This window comes from Puccinia triticina, chromosome 10A, assembly GCF_026914185.1.
Source record: "Puccinia triticina chromosome 10A, complete sequence".
NCBI classification, from domain to species: Eukaryota; Fungi; Basidiomycota; class Pucciniomycetes; order Pucciniales; family Pucciniaceae; genus Puccinia; species Puccinia triticina.
In genome coordinates this window covers 5,542,020-5,559,440 of record NC_070567.1, presented here as the reverse complement: position 1 = coordinate 5,559,440, position 17,421 = coordinate 5,542,020, and the positions used below count along the sequence as shown (strand labels likewise).

The 17,421-nt window shown below is 49.4% G+C and overlaps 4 protein-coding genes across 4 annotated transcripts; 1 reads left to right on the top strand and 3 right to left on the bottom strand.

Annotated features, from left to right (window-relative positions):
- Positions 1–3,266: 3,266 nt before the first annotated feature.
- On the bottom strand, positions 3,267–6,036 carry PtA15_10A555 (uncharacterized protein; the record flags this gene model as incomplete). The annotated part of the gene is made up of 10 exons (XM_053160742.1): positions 3,267–3,340; positions 3,404–3,743; positions 3,820–4,379; positions 4,448–4,617; positions 4,678–4,720; positions 4,783–4,907; positions 4,968–5,094; positions 5,170–5,656; positions 5,744–5,865; positions 5,946–6,036. The coding sequence occupies 10 exons, from the start codon at positions 6,034–6,036 to the stop codon at positions 3,267–3,269; spliced, it is 2,139 nt and encodes a 712-aa protein (XP_053024686.1).
- A 3,023-nt stretch (positions 6,037–9,059) lies between these two features.
- PtA15_10A554 (uncharacterized protein) lies at positions 9,060–9,293 on the bottom strand (the record flags this gene model as incomplete). Its single annotated transcript, XM_053160741.1, has 1 exon — positions 9,060–9,293. One exon carries the CDS (start codon positions 9,291–9,293, stop codon positions 9,060–9,062), a length of 234 nt encoding a protein of 77 aa, XP_053024685.1.
- Positions 9,294–13,379: 4,086 nt separating this feature from the next.
- Positions 13,380–15,861, bottom strand: PtA15_10A553 (uncharacterized protein; the record flags this gene model as incomplete). The annotated part of the gene is made up of 5 exons (XM_053160740.1): positions 13,380–14,524; positions 14,589–15,068; positions 15,148–15,263; positions 15,345–15,477; positions 15,546–15,861. 5 exons carry the CDS (start codon positions 15,859–15,861, stop codon positions 13,380–13,382), a joined length of 2,190 nt encoding a protein of 729 aa, XP_053024684.1.
- Positions 15,862–16,508: 647 nt separating this feature from the next.
- Positions 16,509–17,253, top strand: PtA15_10A552 (uncharacterized protein; the record flags this gene model as incomplete). The annotated part of the gene is made up of 3 exons (XM_053160739.1): positions 16,509–16,714; positions 16,961–17,142; positions 17,204–17,253. The coding sequence occupies 3 exons, from the start codon at positions 16,509–16,511 to the stop codon at positions 17,251–17,253; spliced, it is 438 nt and encodes a 145-aa protein (XP_053024683.1).
- Between the last annotated feature and the right edge of the window lie 168 nt (positions 17,254–17,421).

The window sequence follows — 17,421 nt, the reverse complement described above, 5'->3', positions numbered from 1 at the left end:
TTTCATTTTGGAGAATCTGCCTGTCGAGGGAATAAAATCTGGTGTGATTTGAAAGCGCTTCAGGGCAGAAGTCTTCGCAAAACGGAAATGGTGTTGAGTTAATACGACGAATCTAAAGAAGAGTCGCTCAACGCGAGACAAGGAAACTTGATCAGAGGGATATTGAGGGGAATAAACCTACAGAGCGGGGCAGAGCTTAGACAACTTGGCAAGGGAAAAAAATGCAAAGAAGCAGTTGAGACAATTGATCGTGAATTTGGTAGGGGCTTGAAGGTGGACGGCTTGGCATGGAGAGTCACCAAGTCAGCGTGCAGGGAGCACGCCTGGCACTACAGCCCGCCTCCACGCGGGTGCTCATCGCGTTTGCTATCTAGAGTTCTGGAAGAGTTTTCCGTCCATAAGCAGAAAGTGTATGATCTTTATCACAGTTAAGCGTCAACGCGCGGATCTTTTTGGCACGCGCCGCCCTTGCCAAAATGCGAGAGGCATATATCGATGTATGGATTTTGAAGTTCTACAGGAAGCCCGGAGGCTTACTAACTTAACACAAGCCCCTCTTCGGAGGGCCTGGTACAGCCTGGCTGGCGCGAAGCGCCCCTCGCGAAGCGAGCCTCCGACCTCCTTCGGAGGGTCCCTGCGGGACGGCGTCCCCCCTCCACAAACGGAGGGACTTAGTTAAGTTAGGGAGGCTTAGCAGGATCTTTCCCTCAATCCCTCTTGATTTTATTTTCCCTAGTTGGTTTAAAATTGATTGGGCAGATGTGTTTATCTCAGACTCAGATTGATCTTTCGACATTATAATTTGAATATGCACAAGAGCCGAATTGCTCCACACCGTGCACGAGAACAAGCACTAGCAGCAGCACGAAAGCAGAACTGATGATGGGATTTGTTACTTTTGTATCAATTATTGTGATGTTCCATCTGCCCAATTTTCTAAGGTCATTGACCTTTGAAGCCAAATCTAGGGCTTAATTACAAGAGGATCAATATTGATTTCTGCAAAGCAATCACCGATAATTCAAGCTGCGATATGAGAAGACTGATCTAGCCTTAAAGTGTCAGAATCACAACTGCATGTGCATAAAATCCATGTCTGTTGCTCGAATTGGAATACAATTTTACCGGCCATGATCTATCCTGTGAATTATAATTATTTTTGTTTACTCCAAAACCCACAAATACTCTAGGAACTGACAAGTCTCAAGTCTGGGTCTGGGGCTTTCTATCGGGCTGAAATGGTTGAAACAGATAAATTTAATGATCATATATAACGCGTTGAAGATGCGGGGTCCCTAATTCCAGCACAACAAAGATCAATCAAAATATGTCGCTGAGAGAGGCTAAGGATCATCGGAATGATAAGGCTAGCCATTAAAATCGCTTCCGGGTATGCCTGGGAAAGGTCAAGTCGGCGTTTTCAGATAGTTAGCAACAAAGTAGCAGTCTCATTTGGTTACTCGCAAAGAGAAGACGCTCGGTTACCTTAGTGTGAGCTCTTCTCAACGCCCATCACAGCAATTTCCATAACGGTCGACACAGTCGCGATAACAACCGCGGCGGGGACGGTGAAATGGGTCCGGGTCTCGGCGGGGAGGTCCGTCTGGGGGTGTCCGGGGCCCGATAGGTGTGATCGTCGTAATTGTATGTCCGTGCATGAGTATCGGGGAGCTGATGGTAGCTTGCAAGAGGATGAATAATCCAACAGGGATCACTAAAAAGTTTTTCATCCTAAAGAACCCGCCTGGGTATTGAGCAAAAGTAGATGCACGATAATGCGATTTGTGATTGTGGCGTCAGGGCAGAAGTCTTTGCAAAACGGCAATGATATCAAGTGATGACAAACCTTCAGAGGAATCACAGTGTGAGTTAGGGAAAGTTGATCAGAAGTGAGAAAGCTTGGTGCAAGGGAAACAGTGCGAATCGATGGGTGAGGCGTGAGGGATGGTCTGGAGAAATGGCGCGTAGATTGTTATTTATTTTGGCATGGAGAGTCAACCGAGTCAGTAAAGGGCTTACATACATAGCCTTCAGACAGCACAGCTGACATTACAGCCCGCCTCCACGCGAATGTTCATCACGTCTTCAACAGGCATTTGTTGTTTGTATGGGTGAATGGTTTTTGGAGCATGTATGTATGTGGAAGGGAGGGGGAGAGCCACCGGGCGCCCATCAAGCCTTCAACTGTTACGCTTTGTATGAATAGTTTGTGGTACATGCACATTTGAGGAGTCTCCGCGACTATCCATTAGTACATAGAAAGTGCCTGAAAAGTGATGACGCGTAGATGTTTTTGGCGCGCGCCATTGGCAAGAAGCCCAAAACAACTTTTTACTTTGACGTAGTGAGGTACAATTGCGAGGCAAGCCCAATGGCGTACCGAGCAAGTCATGTTTCCGGCCAATTTGTCCGGCTGTCGAACCCCGGAAAGCCCTAGGGTGGCGTGTCGAAAAGAAGGGGCAAAGACCACAAAATCATGCTTTTCGAAGCGGTATCAATTGTGATTTTTTCGCCAGGAGGTACTCTTGGAATAGCCATGTGCTTGGGGATCCCGCTTTTTCGAGGTGGTTTTGAGGTCAATCGTGCTGATGTCGAACCAGGTAATGATGTGAGGTTCCTCAAAGCTGTGACTCATGAGCTTCTCAGGAGCAAATAATCCCACTCGATGGTGTTCTGCTCCACCCTCGACTCCAGTATCAGTGGTGCAATGTGCGCAAGTGGGACTGTGCGAGAAAATTTGGGACCCTGGCCACCAAATCATCATGTTGTTTGCGGGGAGTGCAAACACGTCGGCAGGCTTCCTCCAATGATGGGATGTATAAGCTGCTGACAACCTGTGACCCTATCTGGGGAATTTCTCCGCGCTGGGAGGTGGTGTACTTGGCGATCACCACTGACGAGCTGTCGATTACAATTCTTCTACATACAAACTTAGTCGATATTTATTCAGATACATGCAATCACAGAGAAAGATACAAAGATAGACTACAAATTATTACTATTTTTTTTCTACAAAACAGCGGAAATACATGAGGGGTTCTAAGCAATGTTCTTGAGATCGGGTGTACACTGATTGTCCTTGTTTTTAGTACATACTCTTCTGCTCGGGCGACGAAAAAAATACAAGTGAGCTTGCGGAAAACAGTGGATGCAGATAGTCTACAAATGCGAAAGCGAAGAGGAGAAGAAAAGAAAATCAGAACGAGCAGAGGAGTACTGTGTATGTATGTATGCGCTTTCTTTTTGGGCGGGGGGAGAGGAGGGGGTTAGAAGTGGAAGTTCATCTGGGCGCGGTCGTCTGACGAGACGCGAGCCCATTCGAGATACGTCCTCCAAACATCTGCAAAGAAGGCCAGGATTAGTTCGTGGGGCCGCGGACGGAAGGAGAGAAGAGGGAACAAACAAGCGCGGATGTCCTGATATCTGAAGTGTTCATCAGCCCATTGGGAGCCTTGGTCAGCGATCAACTTAGCGACCCGATCGAACCCCTTAGTCCGGACCTTGCCTCCGTCGACGAAAGGGTGTGGGGAAAGAGGGTGGTCGGGGTCGGGGGGCCCGGCGAAGAAGCTCATGAGGTCGAACACGTCCTCGTAGTCGATCCGCACCGGCACGTAGTGGTGCCAGGGCTGGATGTGGTCTCGGTACCATTCGGGCCAGATCGTCGACTTGAACACGACCGCGTTGGACTTCAACAGTCGTCTGAACCGGCCGCTCCACGAGTTCCCGTCCACATCTAACACGTACTGTTTCATACATAAAACTCGGTCAGAAAAAAAAGGGGGAAAATATCGGTGGGGAGGGGGAGAGGACAGGGTTTACTTTGAAGTTGTTCTGGAACTGCCAGTCGACCGGGGCGCCGAATTCGATCTCCTTCGAGATTGCCTCGCACGAGCTGTCTTCGACGGTGCATTGGACCAAGTCTCCGACGAAGGAGGCGGACAGATAGCGCTTCGAGAGCTGCGCGAGGGAGTATTCGTTCTCGAGGACGACGACGGGCGCGTCCCTCGAGTCGTCGTCGACCTCAACATCTTCTGTGGAAGCGTTCGAGTGCAGGACGACGGCGGGGGAGCGGAGACGGCGTTTGAGGCTGTGGCCGTAGGAGTGAGCGGGGGCGACGCCGAGCCGATGGAGCCGGACGCGATGGGACTTGCGCCAGTTGGTCTGGCGGTCGAACCAGACCCCCGTCGTCTGGCCGCGCCACAGCAGCCGGCCATCCTCTTCCTTCTCTTCCCAGCTCTTCACCTGCTGCGCGTTCTTCGTAGAGTCCTCGAACTGCTCCAGAGGCGCATTCAGGATGTCCGACACGAACCCCGGCGACTGCGCGAAGCTGAAGATCGGCCGTAGGGGCAACGGCCGTGGCCCTGCCCATGCCGTGAACCCTGTGGACGGTCTTCCGGCCTCAGAACTTTCTCTTCACGATATCCAGAAGGGACGGGGAAAACAATACCGTGGAATTCTTGCCACTCTGGGTGCGCACACAAGTCCATTGTTTTTGCATGGTCCAAGCCGATGTATCCGCCCGGGCCGGCATGTTGGACTTTCAGCTCTTCGGCCAACCCGTTGGCGACCATGCGCATTGGCGAATCGGGCGCACAGGCTCCTACGAATCCCCATAAACTGCATAGAAACATTAGTCAGTGTGTTTTTACCTCTTTCTTTCTTTAGATCGGATCTTACCTCGCGTCGTCTTCAACTCGATCAATCAATTCGGCTGGTAGAACTGTTTAGAATTAATCATCAGACGTGTTTCTTTTTTTTTCTTTTGGAAACTGGAGTGTATACCTGTTCCAGCCCGGGCGTGATCAAGATGGCGCTGCTTAGTTTTCCAGTCCATGAAGACAGATGGCCCGTCATGATGGCTCATCGTGACATTGACATCGGGGAGATGGGGCACAATGACTTCCAACCTGTTCGTGAGTCAGTTTTTTTGTCATCTCTTTTTCTTTTCAGGCAAGAACTTGGCTGACAGTTTGAGTTGATCGATCGTACGTGGGGCATCTTTCTTGGCCCCGATCGCTTTGACTTTCCCATCTTTGACGACGAAAGTCGAGAATGCCTCGTTTTTACCCGCCTCTTCGGTTCGATTTCTGAGCACTATAAATGTGGATCTAAATGAATATTTGGAGCCAAGAAAAATCAAAACAGCAGCAGCAGCAGCAGAGTGCGAACCGTGTGGGGGGAGTGCCCAGAAGGGCTCGATGAGTTCGTTGACCCGATCGAACTCGTCGACGAGCTTGACCTGGTTCTCCTTAGCCCACGTGAACCATTCCTTGAAGCCGGTGGGGGGCGGGCGATGGTAGCGTTTCTTGTATTCGTCGACGGCGTGTTGGAGGGTCTGGCTCTGCCGCTGGAGCTTGGCGGACCAGGCGAGGGATGCGTTGTGGATGAGCTGGAGGATCGGGTATTGGTCTTTGGAGGGCTTGAGCGTCCAGGTGTGGTTGAGATAGTCGTAGGGCAGATAGACGTGGTCTCGATGGCTGATGACTGGCGCGGATCTGTGGTTTCTGCTGTTGCTGTTGAATAGTTTTGGCCAGCGGGGCGAGTTCATGAATGGCTGTTGCCCACCCTCCTGGAGGCATGCGTAGAGGGTGATGCCGATGCCGAGGATGAATGCGGGCAGGAGGGCGATGGGGTGTATGCGCAGAGAGTGCTTTGGCTTGCTGCTGCTGCTGCTGCTGCTGCTGTGGCCTGCTGTGCTGATCGGGAGCTGTTCTGCTGGGGAGGATGGCAGCTGGTTGTATGCCTGGTAGGCGGATGGGCGGAAGTAGTTGAGGAAGGTGCTGCTGGTTCTGCTCGGGCTGTCGCTGTTGCTGATCGGGAAGTAGTCCGCGTCGCAGTGGGTGATGGTCTGGAGGCCTGGGGTGCCTGGGTTGGTGAATGGCTGGCGCTGGTTGAGGCTGAGCTGCTGGCTGTCTGCGGCTGGCGGGACTGCCAGGGTGAGCGACTTGGATCGGATCTGGACCAGGGGGTGGTGGTTGTCGGCCATCCTTGCTGGGTGCTCAGCCGGAAGCGGGGCCGGCAGAGACGAGCCGACATGCGCCGCAGCATGTACATGCGCACGCCGCCGATGCACTTTTCCGGCCGGCGTGATTGTGTGAATTGTTTATGTAAGACCAGCCGTCCGGGTTCCCATGCCCCTCGGGCGTGTTGCTCTTGAAGATGACAGAAAGTGCACGCAATCAATTTCCAGCTTTTGCCTAAATACCCTGTCCGTGAGCCCGGGTGTTCCACCCATTTGTCTGGCATCCCACATCCCCGCGCTACGATTTGCAAGCACCCTTCACTCTCTAACTCGAGTCGCGTCCTCACAGTGCGTCCCCGTTGACATTCTTTCCGTTTCACTTTCCCGGTGTAAGACTCAAAAGTGGTAATGAAACCCTTTTGCTGAATGGTGAAGGGTATGATGGAGTTGCAAGCTCTGCCCTTCTGTTATCAGTCAACAAGACCCACCAAGCTCAGCTTGGCAAGTTTTATTAAGTGATAGGTCTGGTCTGTTCCAGATGAAATCTGTTTGACTGGCAACGTGTAAGTGTTTTAATTACTTTGTTATAAGGGTTGAATTGTTGTTATAAGGGTTGATTTATTGTTATAAGGGTTTTAGGATTTGAGTGTGGATGAGTGTTGGGTGAGTTGTGAGTTCTGGGTGAGGAACTGGGGAGCAGGCCACTGGGGGTGGAGAGAGCTCCTTTTATAGACAAAAGGGGAGCCCCAAAGGGGCTTGTGGGTTAGGGTTTCAGCTAATCTAGACAACAGGGTGAGGGATTTTAGCTGGTGGGAGTAGATACAAATGATGTCATAGCCCCTCAGGGGCGCATGAATGGTGTCAGAATATACAACAGAACATTCTAATGCATGCATGAGGTGACAGTAGACTGCATGAGCTGTCATACAGGGGGAATTAGTGTATACACAAAGTCTGAGGCTGCAGAAACAGTGTAAATGATGTCATACTATGTATATAAAGGAGTGTATGTAGTTAATATGTAATGAGTGTAGCCTGACAGGGAGATGTATGTTTGTATCCTGTGATATGTATAAGTGTACTACTGTGAAACTTGGGTTGGGGCAGGTGACAGCTGGGTTACTGGGCTGGCCGTGTGATAGGTGTCCATGAGGTGTAACTTCCATGCTAGCGGGGGTCCAGGGGTGCTTCCAGTGGTTACTAAGGGTGAAATTGGCCGTAGAATCCATTTCTGGGGTCCATTTGGTTGTATCTTGAGGCCTAGTATGAGTAATTATGTGGTATAGAAAAAACTTTTTATTTTTCCACTTTTCCGTCTACCACACCGGCCTGGTGATCTAGACCTTCTTCTTCTTCCTCCACCACATCACAGGCACACCTGCACATACCAACACTCTCTTCCAAACTAACAACCATGCCAACTGGAAGATCGATCATCGGCTTAACCGCCATAATATTCGCTCATTTCGGGCTTGTACTAAGTGATAATAAAAATGGGTTTTTTCAATGTCGCTCGGTGCAGCACCCTGTTGGGGAATGCCGGTACAACGACTACGCGAACGGTTATCACACCTTCCCCACGGACAACAGTCAGTTTTATTCCCCCTTTTTCCTTGTGATATTCTTCACTGTTCCAGCGCTGATGATGATCGCCGAATCGTCAGTTTATCCTGCGCGAGGGGGCAAAGGACATTATTACTGCCCCCAAGGAGGTTTAACAGCAGAGTATCCATACTGTTGCGCGTTCGCAAACAAGCTTGCTGGGGTCAGTCAGATTCCATCTCACTTGAGCTTACCTCACACTCAAAACCACATCGTTGATCAACTGGCATCGCATTCATCTAACCAATATTTCTTCTTTGAGATGTATAGGACGACAAAGTAGGAAAATATGTCAGCAAAAAATGCTTGCAGGCATTTTAGAAACCACAAAGCTGGTGATATTCCACGAGATCGAGCATGGGCTGAACTTGTGCATATCCTCACTTCCACTTCTCTCTGGCCCACTTTTTTTCTCATGAAGTGTTGTCTCCTGCCGATAGATAGGGTCCAGCTCGACCTTCGGCTATCATGTTCCACCCTGCAATCTTATGTCCCGCTGTGTTTTTCAAATCCGTCTAGCTGACATCTTTGAAAACAGTCAGCCTTGGTATAATTTCCCCTTATACCTCGTGTTGAGAGGCAAGTATGATGATTGGTTAGCCATGAGTCTGCCGCTTGGGTTCTGAATGACTTCCGTTGGATGAGACTGCGCGGGTGAGATTGCGAGGGGGAGTGCTGAATCTGGATGAGGGGGTGGCAGTTGTCGGCCATGTTTGTTGGGCGCGTCACACTGCACCGGGTCCGGCACGCCACCGCCCGACTGCCATCAAACCCGGTCAGCCGCAAGCGCGACCGGCAAAGAGGGAACTCTGCCCAAGCGTCCACGTCCGACGTATCTGGCCGGAAAAAGTTATGAAAAGGTTTTGTGAGACCAGCTCCAGCCTGGCCTTACATGAACACCCAAGGCTAAGTACAGCGCCGAGCGGCTAAGCGGGACTTCTCACAGGCATTCTGGGTGTACTTAACGGCCGGCTGCCCGCTGAGGAAACAATTTCATGAGACAACTGGGTATGTATCATTCTCCGCTCGCTGGGGAAGAACCCTCCCTTTGTTGTAAGGACTCGAGGGTAAACGAGGAATCAAATAAAACATCTGTGATTCCAGATAGAAGGGCAGTTTGGCTCGCCGGGCCCGAAGGCAATATGGCTCCTCGGAATTCACCTTCTAGTCTACATGCTCGCCGAGGTTGCTCCCCGGCAATCACCTGCACAAACATGCTCGCCAAGGATGATTCCTTCCCACCGGGCAGAATCCTTGTTGCTTGTACATGCTTGCCGAGGAAACTGGCCATCGAATGGAGTACAGGACAATCATTGCAAGATCAGCAATGCCATTTTTTTTAGCAATTAGATAAGTTTTATTCGGGGGTGCGGAATCCACCCGGGGAGGGAGCACACCTTGTGGGAAGGCCAATCATCGAAGTATGGGTGGGCAGGTCACTGATTTGAACCACCGTATCCGATAGCTAGTGATGATCCTCTAAATCCCAAATTACTTAGGGCTTATTCGCGTTCATCTGGTAGGCTGAGGGTTGGAAGTAGTTGAGGAATGTGTCGCTGGGGTTGCTGCAGCTGCTGAGTGGGAAGTAGTCGTTGTCGCAGTCAGTCTGCAGTCTTGGGGTTTGGTGAGTGGTTAGCGCTGGTTGAGGCGGAGCTTTTGGCTTGCTACTGCTGGCAGCAGGACGGCGAGGGTAAGTGACTTGGATCGGATCCTGACCATTGCCGGCCATCTTGGCTTACTCCGCTGGAGGCTGGCACACCACTGCTCGGTATCAAACTCGGTCAGGATTCAGGATGCAGTACTGGGTCCGGAACGGCAGCCGGAGCTGGGGGATTTGGCGAGGCGGGATGCGGGACGGGCGTACATGCAGTTAAGACCCGCGTTCTTAGACATTTCTGGAAACTGTCTGTATCCTGGTCACATATAAAGTCACCACTGTTGCCCTCTGTCGCCACAGCTGCTCTTCGGATGAGAGAAATGCTCACGACATTTGATTCATTCTTTAAGTACCCTGTCCATGCTCCCAAAATCAGGCTTCCACATCCCACCCGTTTCACCATCCCCCGCTACGATTTTGAAGTGCCATTTGCTTTATCCACTCGTCTTCACGGTCCGCGTCAGCATTTATTCCGTCTTCCAACGTGCTCTGAACCACCCTTTGCAGCCACTGATACTTTCTTCTTCTCGCGAATTGTAGGCAATCCTGCACATCCCACCGCTGGTCTCTTCGAAATTAACAACCATGCACTCTGCAAGATCGATAATTGGTCTAGTCACGATAATATTCATTCATGTTGGACTTGTAATTACACTTGACCCGGGGTATTTTCGTTGCGGCTCGGGCCACTCTGTCGGAGAATGCCTGTACTCCGACCCCAATGCCGGCAGTGCATACAGCGAAAATTCACACAGTGAGTGTACCTTCCTACCTTGGATCCTGGCAAAGATTCCTTGACTTCCTCAGCTCTGATGACGGCGATGACGTGAACAGTTTATCCTGCGCGAGGAGGCAAAGGGATCTTTATCTGCTCAACTGATCTGGCTCAATATTGCTGCAGATACGCCGGAGATTATAAGGGGGTGAGTGAAATATCATCAGAATTGACCACACACAAAACCAAATCATTGATCAACTGGTAATCATCTTCAAAAAAAACGATCTTTGAGATATAGGATTATAAAATAGGGAACTATATCAGTTGTGTATGCTTAAAGCCATAGAAATCCCAAACCTTGTGACATTCCACCAGATCAAGCATTGTTCAAACTCACACATACAATCAAATTGATCAGATTTACTCAACAAAGGCCTTCATCATTGATTACAATTTTTTCTCATCTACTTGTTTTCTCAAGTTTTGTTTGCTTGAGAAACATACATAATATTTTTGATGCTGTGTTCTGTTTTATTTACAGGGGTGTTGATCCATTCTGCGCTCATGGTATTCTAGTACTTGTCTCAAGGACATGTATTAGTTGAATTAAATAATTTTTTTGATCTGGTTTAATTACTTTCCTCTAGGGGGTATGGGAAAAGAGGGGAATTTTCTCAGTCCACCCAAGTCTAGGGAGAAAATTGAGTTTATGTACTTCAACAATTAGGCTAGAAGTGTTTTGGTGGAGTGACTTGTTTGTGCAAAGAATTAAGGAGTGTAATAAAGGCAAACACCAAAACCTCATCTTAGTTGTGCTCCGACTTCATCTGTTATCTATCCCTTCCCCCTGCTTCCTAGAAAAACAGGGCAGGTGGGATTATTTTTGAAAATGATTTATTTGGACTGTTGGTGTGGTGAGCCTCATCAAAACATCTTTACTCTCTACAGTGTAAGACTCAAAAGTGGTAATGAAGCCCTTTTGCTTAATGTTGAGGGGATGATGGAGGTGAAAACTCTGCCCTTCTGGCCACAAGCTAACAACACCCACCAAGGTAAGCTTGGCAGTGATAGGAGTGGTGTTGAGGGAAGGAGTTAATCCAAGAATGGTTGTTTTTTCTTCTGAAGGAACCAAATCTGGATTCAATGGTGAGTCCTTCTTTTTGATGTTGCAGTTTTATGATAGTTTGAGAAAAACAATAAGGATACTCTTTTTCAGTGATAAGATTCTAAAGAAACATATTTTTGTTTGTTTTGATGTTTTTCTGAAGTATTTTAATAGAAAATATTTGAGGCGTCCAAGATATAACCCACTTGACTAGCTGAGGCAAGTTACTCCCTAGCTGGACACTGGTAGTTATAAAAAAAATGCTGATTGGGCTTCTGTTTGAACATCCATTTTTTTCCTGCCTTGGTTTGATTGGAATAACTGGTTTCATAACATTAGTGCTGAGATCCTTCTTATTATCCCAAACTCTTCCTTGTATGTTTTGAGCCAGTGGTACTGAAACTTTTCTGCCCTTGGTTGCCTGAAAAGTAAGAGTCTCCACTGTTTTGTGGTATTCCAAGGTGCAGCCATAGTCAAAAAAAAAGTGTCCTAAAATGCAATCTTGCGCTTTTGGTGATATAAAGATGTGAGCTGGTCCAGAGAATCAACCAATATGTATTGTACAGGTTTTTACTACACCTGTTATGTCACACCTGGCGCTGCCAACACCTTGCATGGGTATATCCACCATTACAGATTCTAACTCCAAATCTTCAGCTACTGATTCTGGTATGACATTGACCATAGATCCTGAGTCCACCATGAAGTCAACCTTTTCTCCACCAACTTCCACTGTTAGTTTGCCAAGGAAGAGAGTGGTACCCTCAAAAAAGTGTCTGTGCCACTCCTCCGCAAGATTATCCCAGAGAAAGTCAGGTGATTCAGAGAACTCAGCTCTGCATCTCCACCAACATTGTAGGGCTCTGAGCAAGGTAAATAAAGTAAAGCACATCAAATAATAAAACTCCGCAAAAGCAAACCGTAAAACAAAGCTCCGCTGCATAAAGAAGATAACTCCACTAAAACACAAGAAAAACAGCCATAAAGCAAGCACAACCATAACACATAAAGCAAATCTGCAATGTAAAACTCCGCTCTGCAACATACGCAAAAAGTAAAAGAAGCACAAAAGTCAAAGAGAGTCTGTGGGGAGTATGAGGCTAAATCCTCCCTACCCCCACCATGGTTTCATAGAGAAAAGGAAGAGAACTAAAAGATATCCTCTGCCCACCTTCCATGCACACCATCAGCTAACTCCGTTCACACTTGCACACTTGTCATCCACCAAGCCCTACACACACACACGCACAGCATCTGCCAAGCTCTACTCTCACACCAACTCCTGTCATCTCCACTGCTCACCTTTGACTGCCGTCAAACTCCTCTCCCTAGCTTCCACGCCCCTGTCTAGCCTATGATGTCTGGATCCCACACTGTGTTCAAGTTGGGGGCACAAGTTTAGAGAACACAATGAATATAAAAAAGATACATGCATAAAGGAGGGGACATGTTTGTGAAAGGAAGAAAAGGAAGAGGAGAGTGGAAAAAAGTTCAAATTCCAACACTTTGGTAGCTTCTGTTGCTGTGTAAGTGGTCATATTAGTCTTTCCTGAAAGCTGTCCCTTTAGCTTTGCTATGGCCTGTTCTGTGTACAAAGGTGATATTGCAGTGAGTTGTGCAAAAGTTGTTGGAATCTTCACATTATCCAAGTTGTGTAGTAGGGCTTCCTTGGGCGAGTCTCTCTTCAGGATTGTTGGCACTTATTCTTGGCTCCAGACTTTCTCAGGAGACTTTTTGGAGCTATCAACTTCTTCTTTGCAATCAATATCCATCGTGTCCCTTTCTGGTTCTTGGATCCTAACACCACGTAGACCTTTCTGAGCCTCTGGCCTAGTTATAGGATGAGCTCTCATGAAATTCTCCGCGCCTAAGGAAGGAGGACTCCAATGGATGGTTTGTACCAATGTCTTCATAACTGAAGTGTTTCTGTTTCCTCCTTGCTGTGATTCTGCCAGATTCTTCCAAATTGAAGAATTTTCGCGCCTCGGAAGGGCATAGTAGGAATAGGATGGCTTTACAAACATGTTTGCATTACATTCATATAAACGTATATGTAATTGACAATATAATATTTTGGTTACAAGTGGTTAAGTATACAACCCAGTTGTTAAATATTTTGATCCTTCCCAGGATCACAATAAAGGAGAGCATAAATGAATAAAACTTGGTCAACAATGACCTACATGTGTATCGGTGCAGCATATACACGGTAAGTGCCCTATAAAATTATACTGACATCCCCAAAAAATGAAGCAAATAGAGTACAGGTAGCTAATAAGACAGGTTAAAAGAGGACAAACGACCAGATCGGGGATTGAAAAAGTATTTTTTCTTTTCAAGAATTGTGAGTAGAGTGTTTATCTTGAGGACAAGGTGACTGATCTGAACGAGCTTCGAAGGCTGAAGTTTGTCCGTCCGAAGATCCGCCAGTATTGACCTCTCCGAAGTGTGCAGGCAAGTTCAACAAGTCAGGATTATCTTCTTCAGCTTTATTCGAATAGGCGTTGGCTCCCGTCGGCTGGTGATCAGGTTGGCGAGTCCCATTGACGGTATCTGTGGGGCATGAGTGGACGGCATTCGATGAGGCAGTTGGGTCTGGGTGATAACGCGAGGATGACTTTCGGCTCGAGGAAGTGAAGCCGCGATGGAGATCGACTTCTCCGTCGGCCGCATGTGAGTCAACGCCCTCTGTCGCGCCTGGGCCACCAGAAAAGGTCGAGGGTGTCGAGTGGCCGGACAAAGAGGCTATCCGGGCCCCGGCCTCAGGGGTGATGACTCTGGAGGGCACAGGTTCCTCAAGCATGCCGAGGTCGGACGGGATCGAGCAGGCGGTGACTTTCGGGCCCTCAAACTCGAAGATCTGGTGCGAAGGGGCCGGCTTGGAGGCGAGCGATGAGCGTTTGGAGGAGCGCCCGCTGGGCGAGATAAGCTCGGCCTGGTTCGCGAAACCGGCGGCCAGGTACGAGGAGGCATTGGCATCATAGACCGGGGAGGGCGAGGAGAAGGACTGTCGCAACGCAAAGGCAGCTTCGGGAGGCACGTAGGGCGGCACGGCCATGTGACCATGCTCGTCTAGGTCGGTTTCATCGTAGATCGGCTCGCCGAGCAGCGCTTCGAGCACGTCCTCCAGCGAGATGATTCCCATTGGCTGATCGGTCAGTAATGCCTTCGAGGGCTGGACAGCTGACATCAGAGTAAAGGCCTCCGCGGATCCCTTCCGGGAAAGGCTCGGCGAAGGTGGTGCTTGCTTCCGTTTCAAAATCGGCCACCACCACTGCCGTTTGCTAGTCTCGCAAGAGCTGCCCGCTCGTTCCATCTTGGGCTCATTCAATTCAACTTGCGTCAGACTACTGGCTGGCGGACATACCACGGCTAGATGACTACGTCCTTCTTGAAAGCTATTCAGGATGTTGAGCAGTGGCATGTCGCTTGCCACGTGAGGCAACGGATTCAGTGGAAATTCCCGCAGAAGTAGTCCATCTGAAAAAATTAAAGTGGAGTGTCAGAGCAACGAAACGGGTATTGAACGAGGAGCTTCGCGTACCTTCTGGATCGATCAAGATCAATTGCTTGGTCAACAAAGCGCCCACGATTCGACGGCCGGTTCCAGAGGGAGTGACTATGTTTTCGTAAACGGGAATCCGAGAGTGGCCACTAGACAGGATGGCGGACATTGTTTTGTAGTTTAATTGAGTATCGATGTTGAGCATGAAGCAATTGTTGAGTGCGGTCATAGAGTCTTGAACGACGCGCTCCTGCAGGTCGATTGCCGAGCTGATGATCGTCACCACATCCTCGGCCAGATCGCCACCGTGCTCAGATTTGCGTGCATGGAGATTGACGAGCTCCTTCAACTCGGCCGGCCGATAGATGACCCCGGAATGTTCCCCTATCAGTTTAGTCAATAAACGAGAGATAGGCCAGACTATGGGGTAAAACAGATAGATGAGCATCTGGACTGGTTTGGCGCAGGCTGCGCCTATCCGAAGTGCATAAGTCGCGCAAACCGTCTGCGGTATGATCTCTATACAAAACACAGCGTCCAATCAGTTTAACTGTTCTTATCTTGAATAATGCTTGCGTGTTGATTGTGATGAACTGACCGCTGAACACAATTACCAAGACGGTGGATATGATGATAGCCTGGATGCCACCCCCGAGGGCTTTCTCTGTGACGATTGGGAGGGTCTCGTTTGCGATCATGTTGGCTATCAAAAGGCTAGTGTGTGGGGGTGGGTGAGATCAGAGACTGTAGTTCAGGGCCAGCGCGGAAGAGCGGGAGATGGGATACGGGGCTTACGTGATAAGCAGCATGTGTCCCTTTGCTCTCAAGGGAGCCACCTTTCTGGCGAGTACTTTCTGTGCGGGCGTTCCGCTGTTGGAAAGGACGGCCAACTGAGTGGAATCGAGACTCATGTATCCAATCGTCAATCCTGGAGGGCCGACGAAAGGAGATTCAGTTGAGCGGGGTGAGCGCGGCAAGAGGAGGGAGTGTTCTGACCTGCAAAGAGGCCAGAGGCGAGGACGAGGACGGGGATGAGAATGATGTGGACCGCGTTGGTGGACTGGTTCAAGTCGTGGGTGACATTGTGGGGGATCGACTTGCGCCTTTCCAGGACGGGCAGCTCAGCCGGCGGCCTGTGTTCATAGCCAATCGAGGTTGCGCTTGCGCCGTCGGGGAGCCCAGAAAGGCAAAACAAGATGATGGCCAGTAGGCTGAGTGCAAGAGGATGGGGCGTGTATTTCTTATTAGAGTTGGCGACAGCATGCCCCCCTAAGGGAGGTTCATCAGTCAGCTCCTCGTGGGCTTCGGACATTGAGGAGCTTTCACGTTGGATGGCGCCAGACTGCATTGATAGCGGAGGGGAGGTATGGAAGTAGTACTACACGTAAATACGTAGGATGGCGATGATTAGCTGTCTGATGTGAAGATATCACAAGGGACGAAACAGACGGGGTCAGTGTCGTTCGCAAGCGCGGAAGATGCTCCTGATAAAGCAGGAAACAAACTTGCCAGTTGTCTGGACTCTAGCTATTCGTCTGGGATGAGGCTTGCTCGAGGTGGAAGGCGTCTTGGCCTTGATGCGGGCTGGCGTAGAAGTCGTAGAAGACCAAGCGAATTCTCTGGGCTGATTGGAAGGGGAGATAAGGTACTGGTGAAGCCAAGTGTGTGTCGCTGGGCAGGGGCTGGGGGGCGGAGGCCTGGGGAAGGGCTACTTGGAAGCGTATATAAGGTTGCTCTTGGGTTGTGATTGGCTCTTTGGGAGTGGATGAACAGTGTTTGTTTGTCTGCTGTATTGAGTTATGTTGTATTTATGTACGGCATAGAATATTCCTGCTAATGCAGCTTGCTGGCTAAGATAGTTAATGACGGAGCTGGTCAATCTGGGAGTCAAGTCCATCAATCAAGCGGTTCTTCTCAAGACTAGTCCCTTCCACTCGGCCTGCAAGCCTTCCTGAGGAGATGGCAGGTCGCCTTTTCTCCCTCCAGCGGGCCGAAATGCTCGAGAACCGACAAGGTGCTGATTTCATGGGATCCACCAAGTTTGGTCTCAAGAAGACAAACTTCATCATCATCCGCAAAAACGAAAAAGAAGTCACAAACAGCCCTGCAACCCTTGCCAAGGTTCAAGGTCCTGCTTGGCCCCACACGTCATTATACGTCATGGGGTGTGATGTTGTATTTGCAATTTTGCTTCTATAAACAAATACCCTAATGTGTTCTTCACGGCGACGTTCATCGTAACTTGTCCACAGGGGTAACACCAATACAATCTTCCACAATTTGCCGCCTTCAACATCCCCCTCTTCATCCGCTATGTGCTGACATGCAGAGTTGGCTTACCGTGACTTACATGTTGCACCGCTTATGTCTCCCTTGAGCCCAGTCCCTTCTGTACCCTCCGGCTCTCCTAGTCCGGCCTTTGGTCGGCGCGATGAGGCAAGCACTGCCCCAGAGGAGGGGGCCAATGGGCCAAGTCTGTTTACGTGTGGAAAAGAATATATCTACACAAACTCGCGCATCAAGAGCACAACTCCGTTCAGCTTCTACTGCTTGGGCAAGCCATCTTATGTATTCCAAAGGGACATGGGACTTGGTTGAGCTCAAACATGCCACATGTGATCTTTTTGATTTCTGATGACCAATGTGCCCCACAGAAGAACGGAAAACAGGAAACGCGGTCTGCCCAACGCCGGCGCTGCTTTGACCAGGTCCATTATGAGCTACTAAAGCTCAGCCGTCGCCTGCCGGTCTGCTCGGACAAGCAGTTTTACACACATGATGGTCTATGGAGCAAGCTACCTCGACAGAACACGATTCGAACATACTGTAAACATGTGTTCACGCTTGCGATAAGCATCCGGCCGAGGGTGAA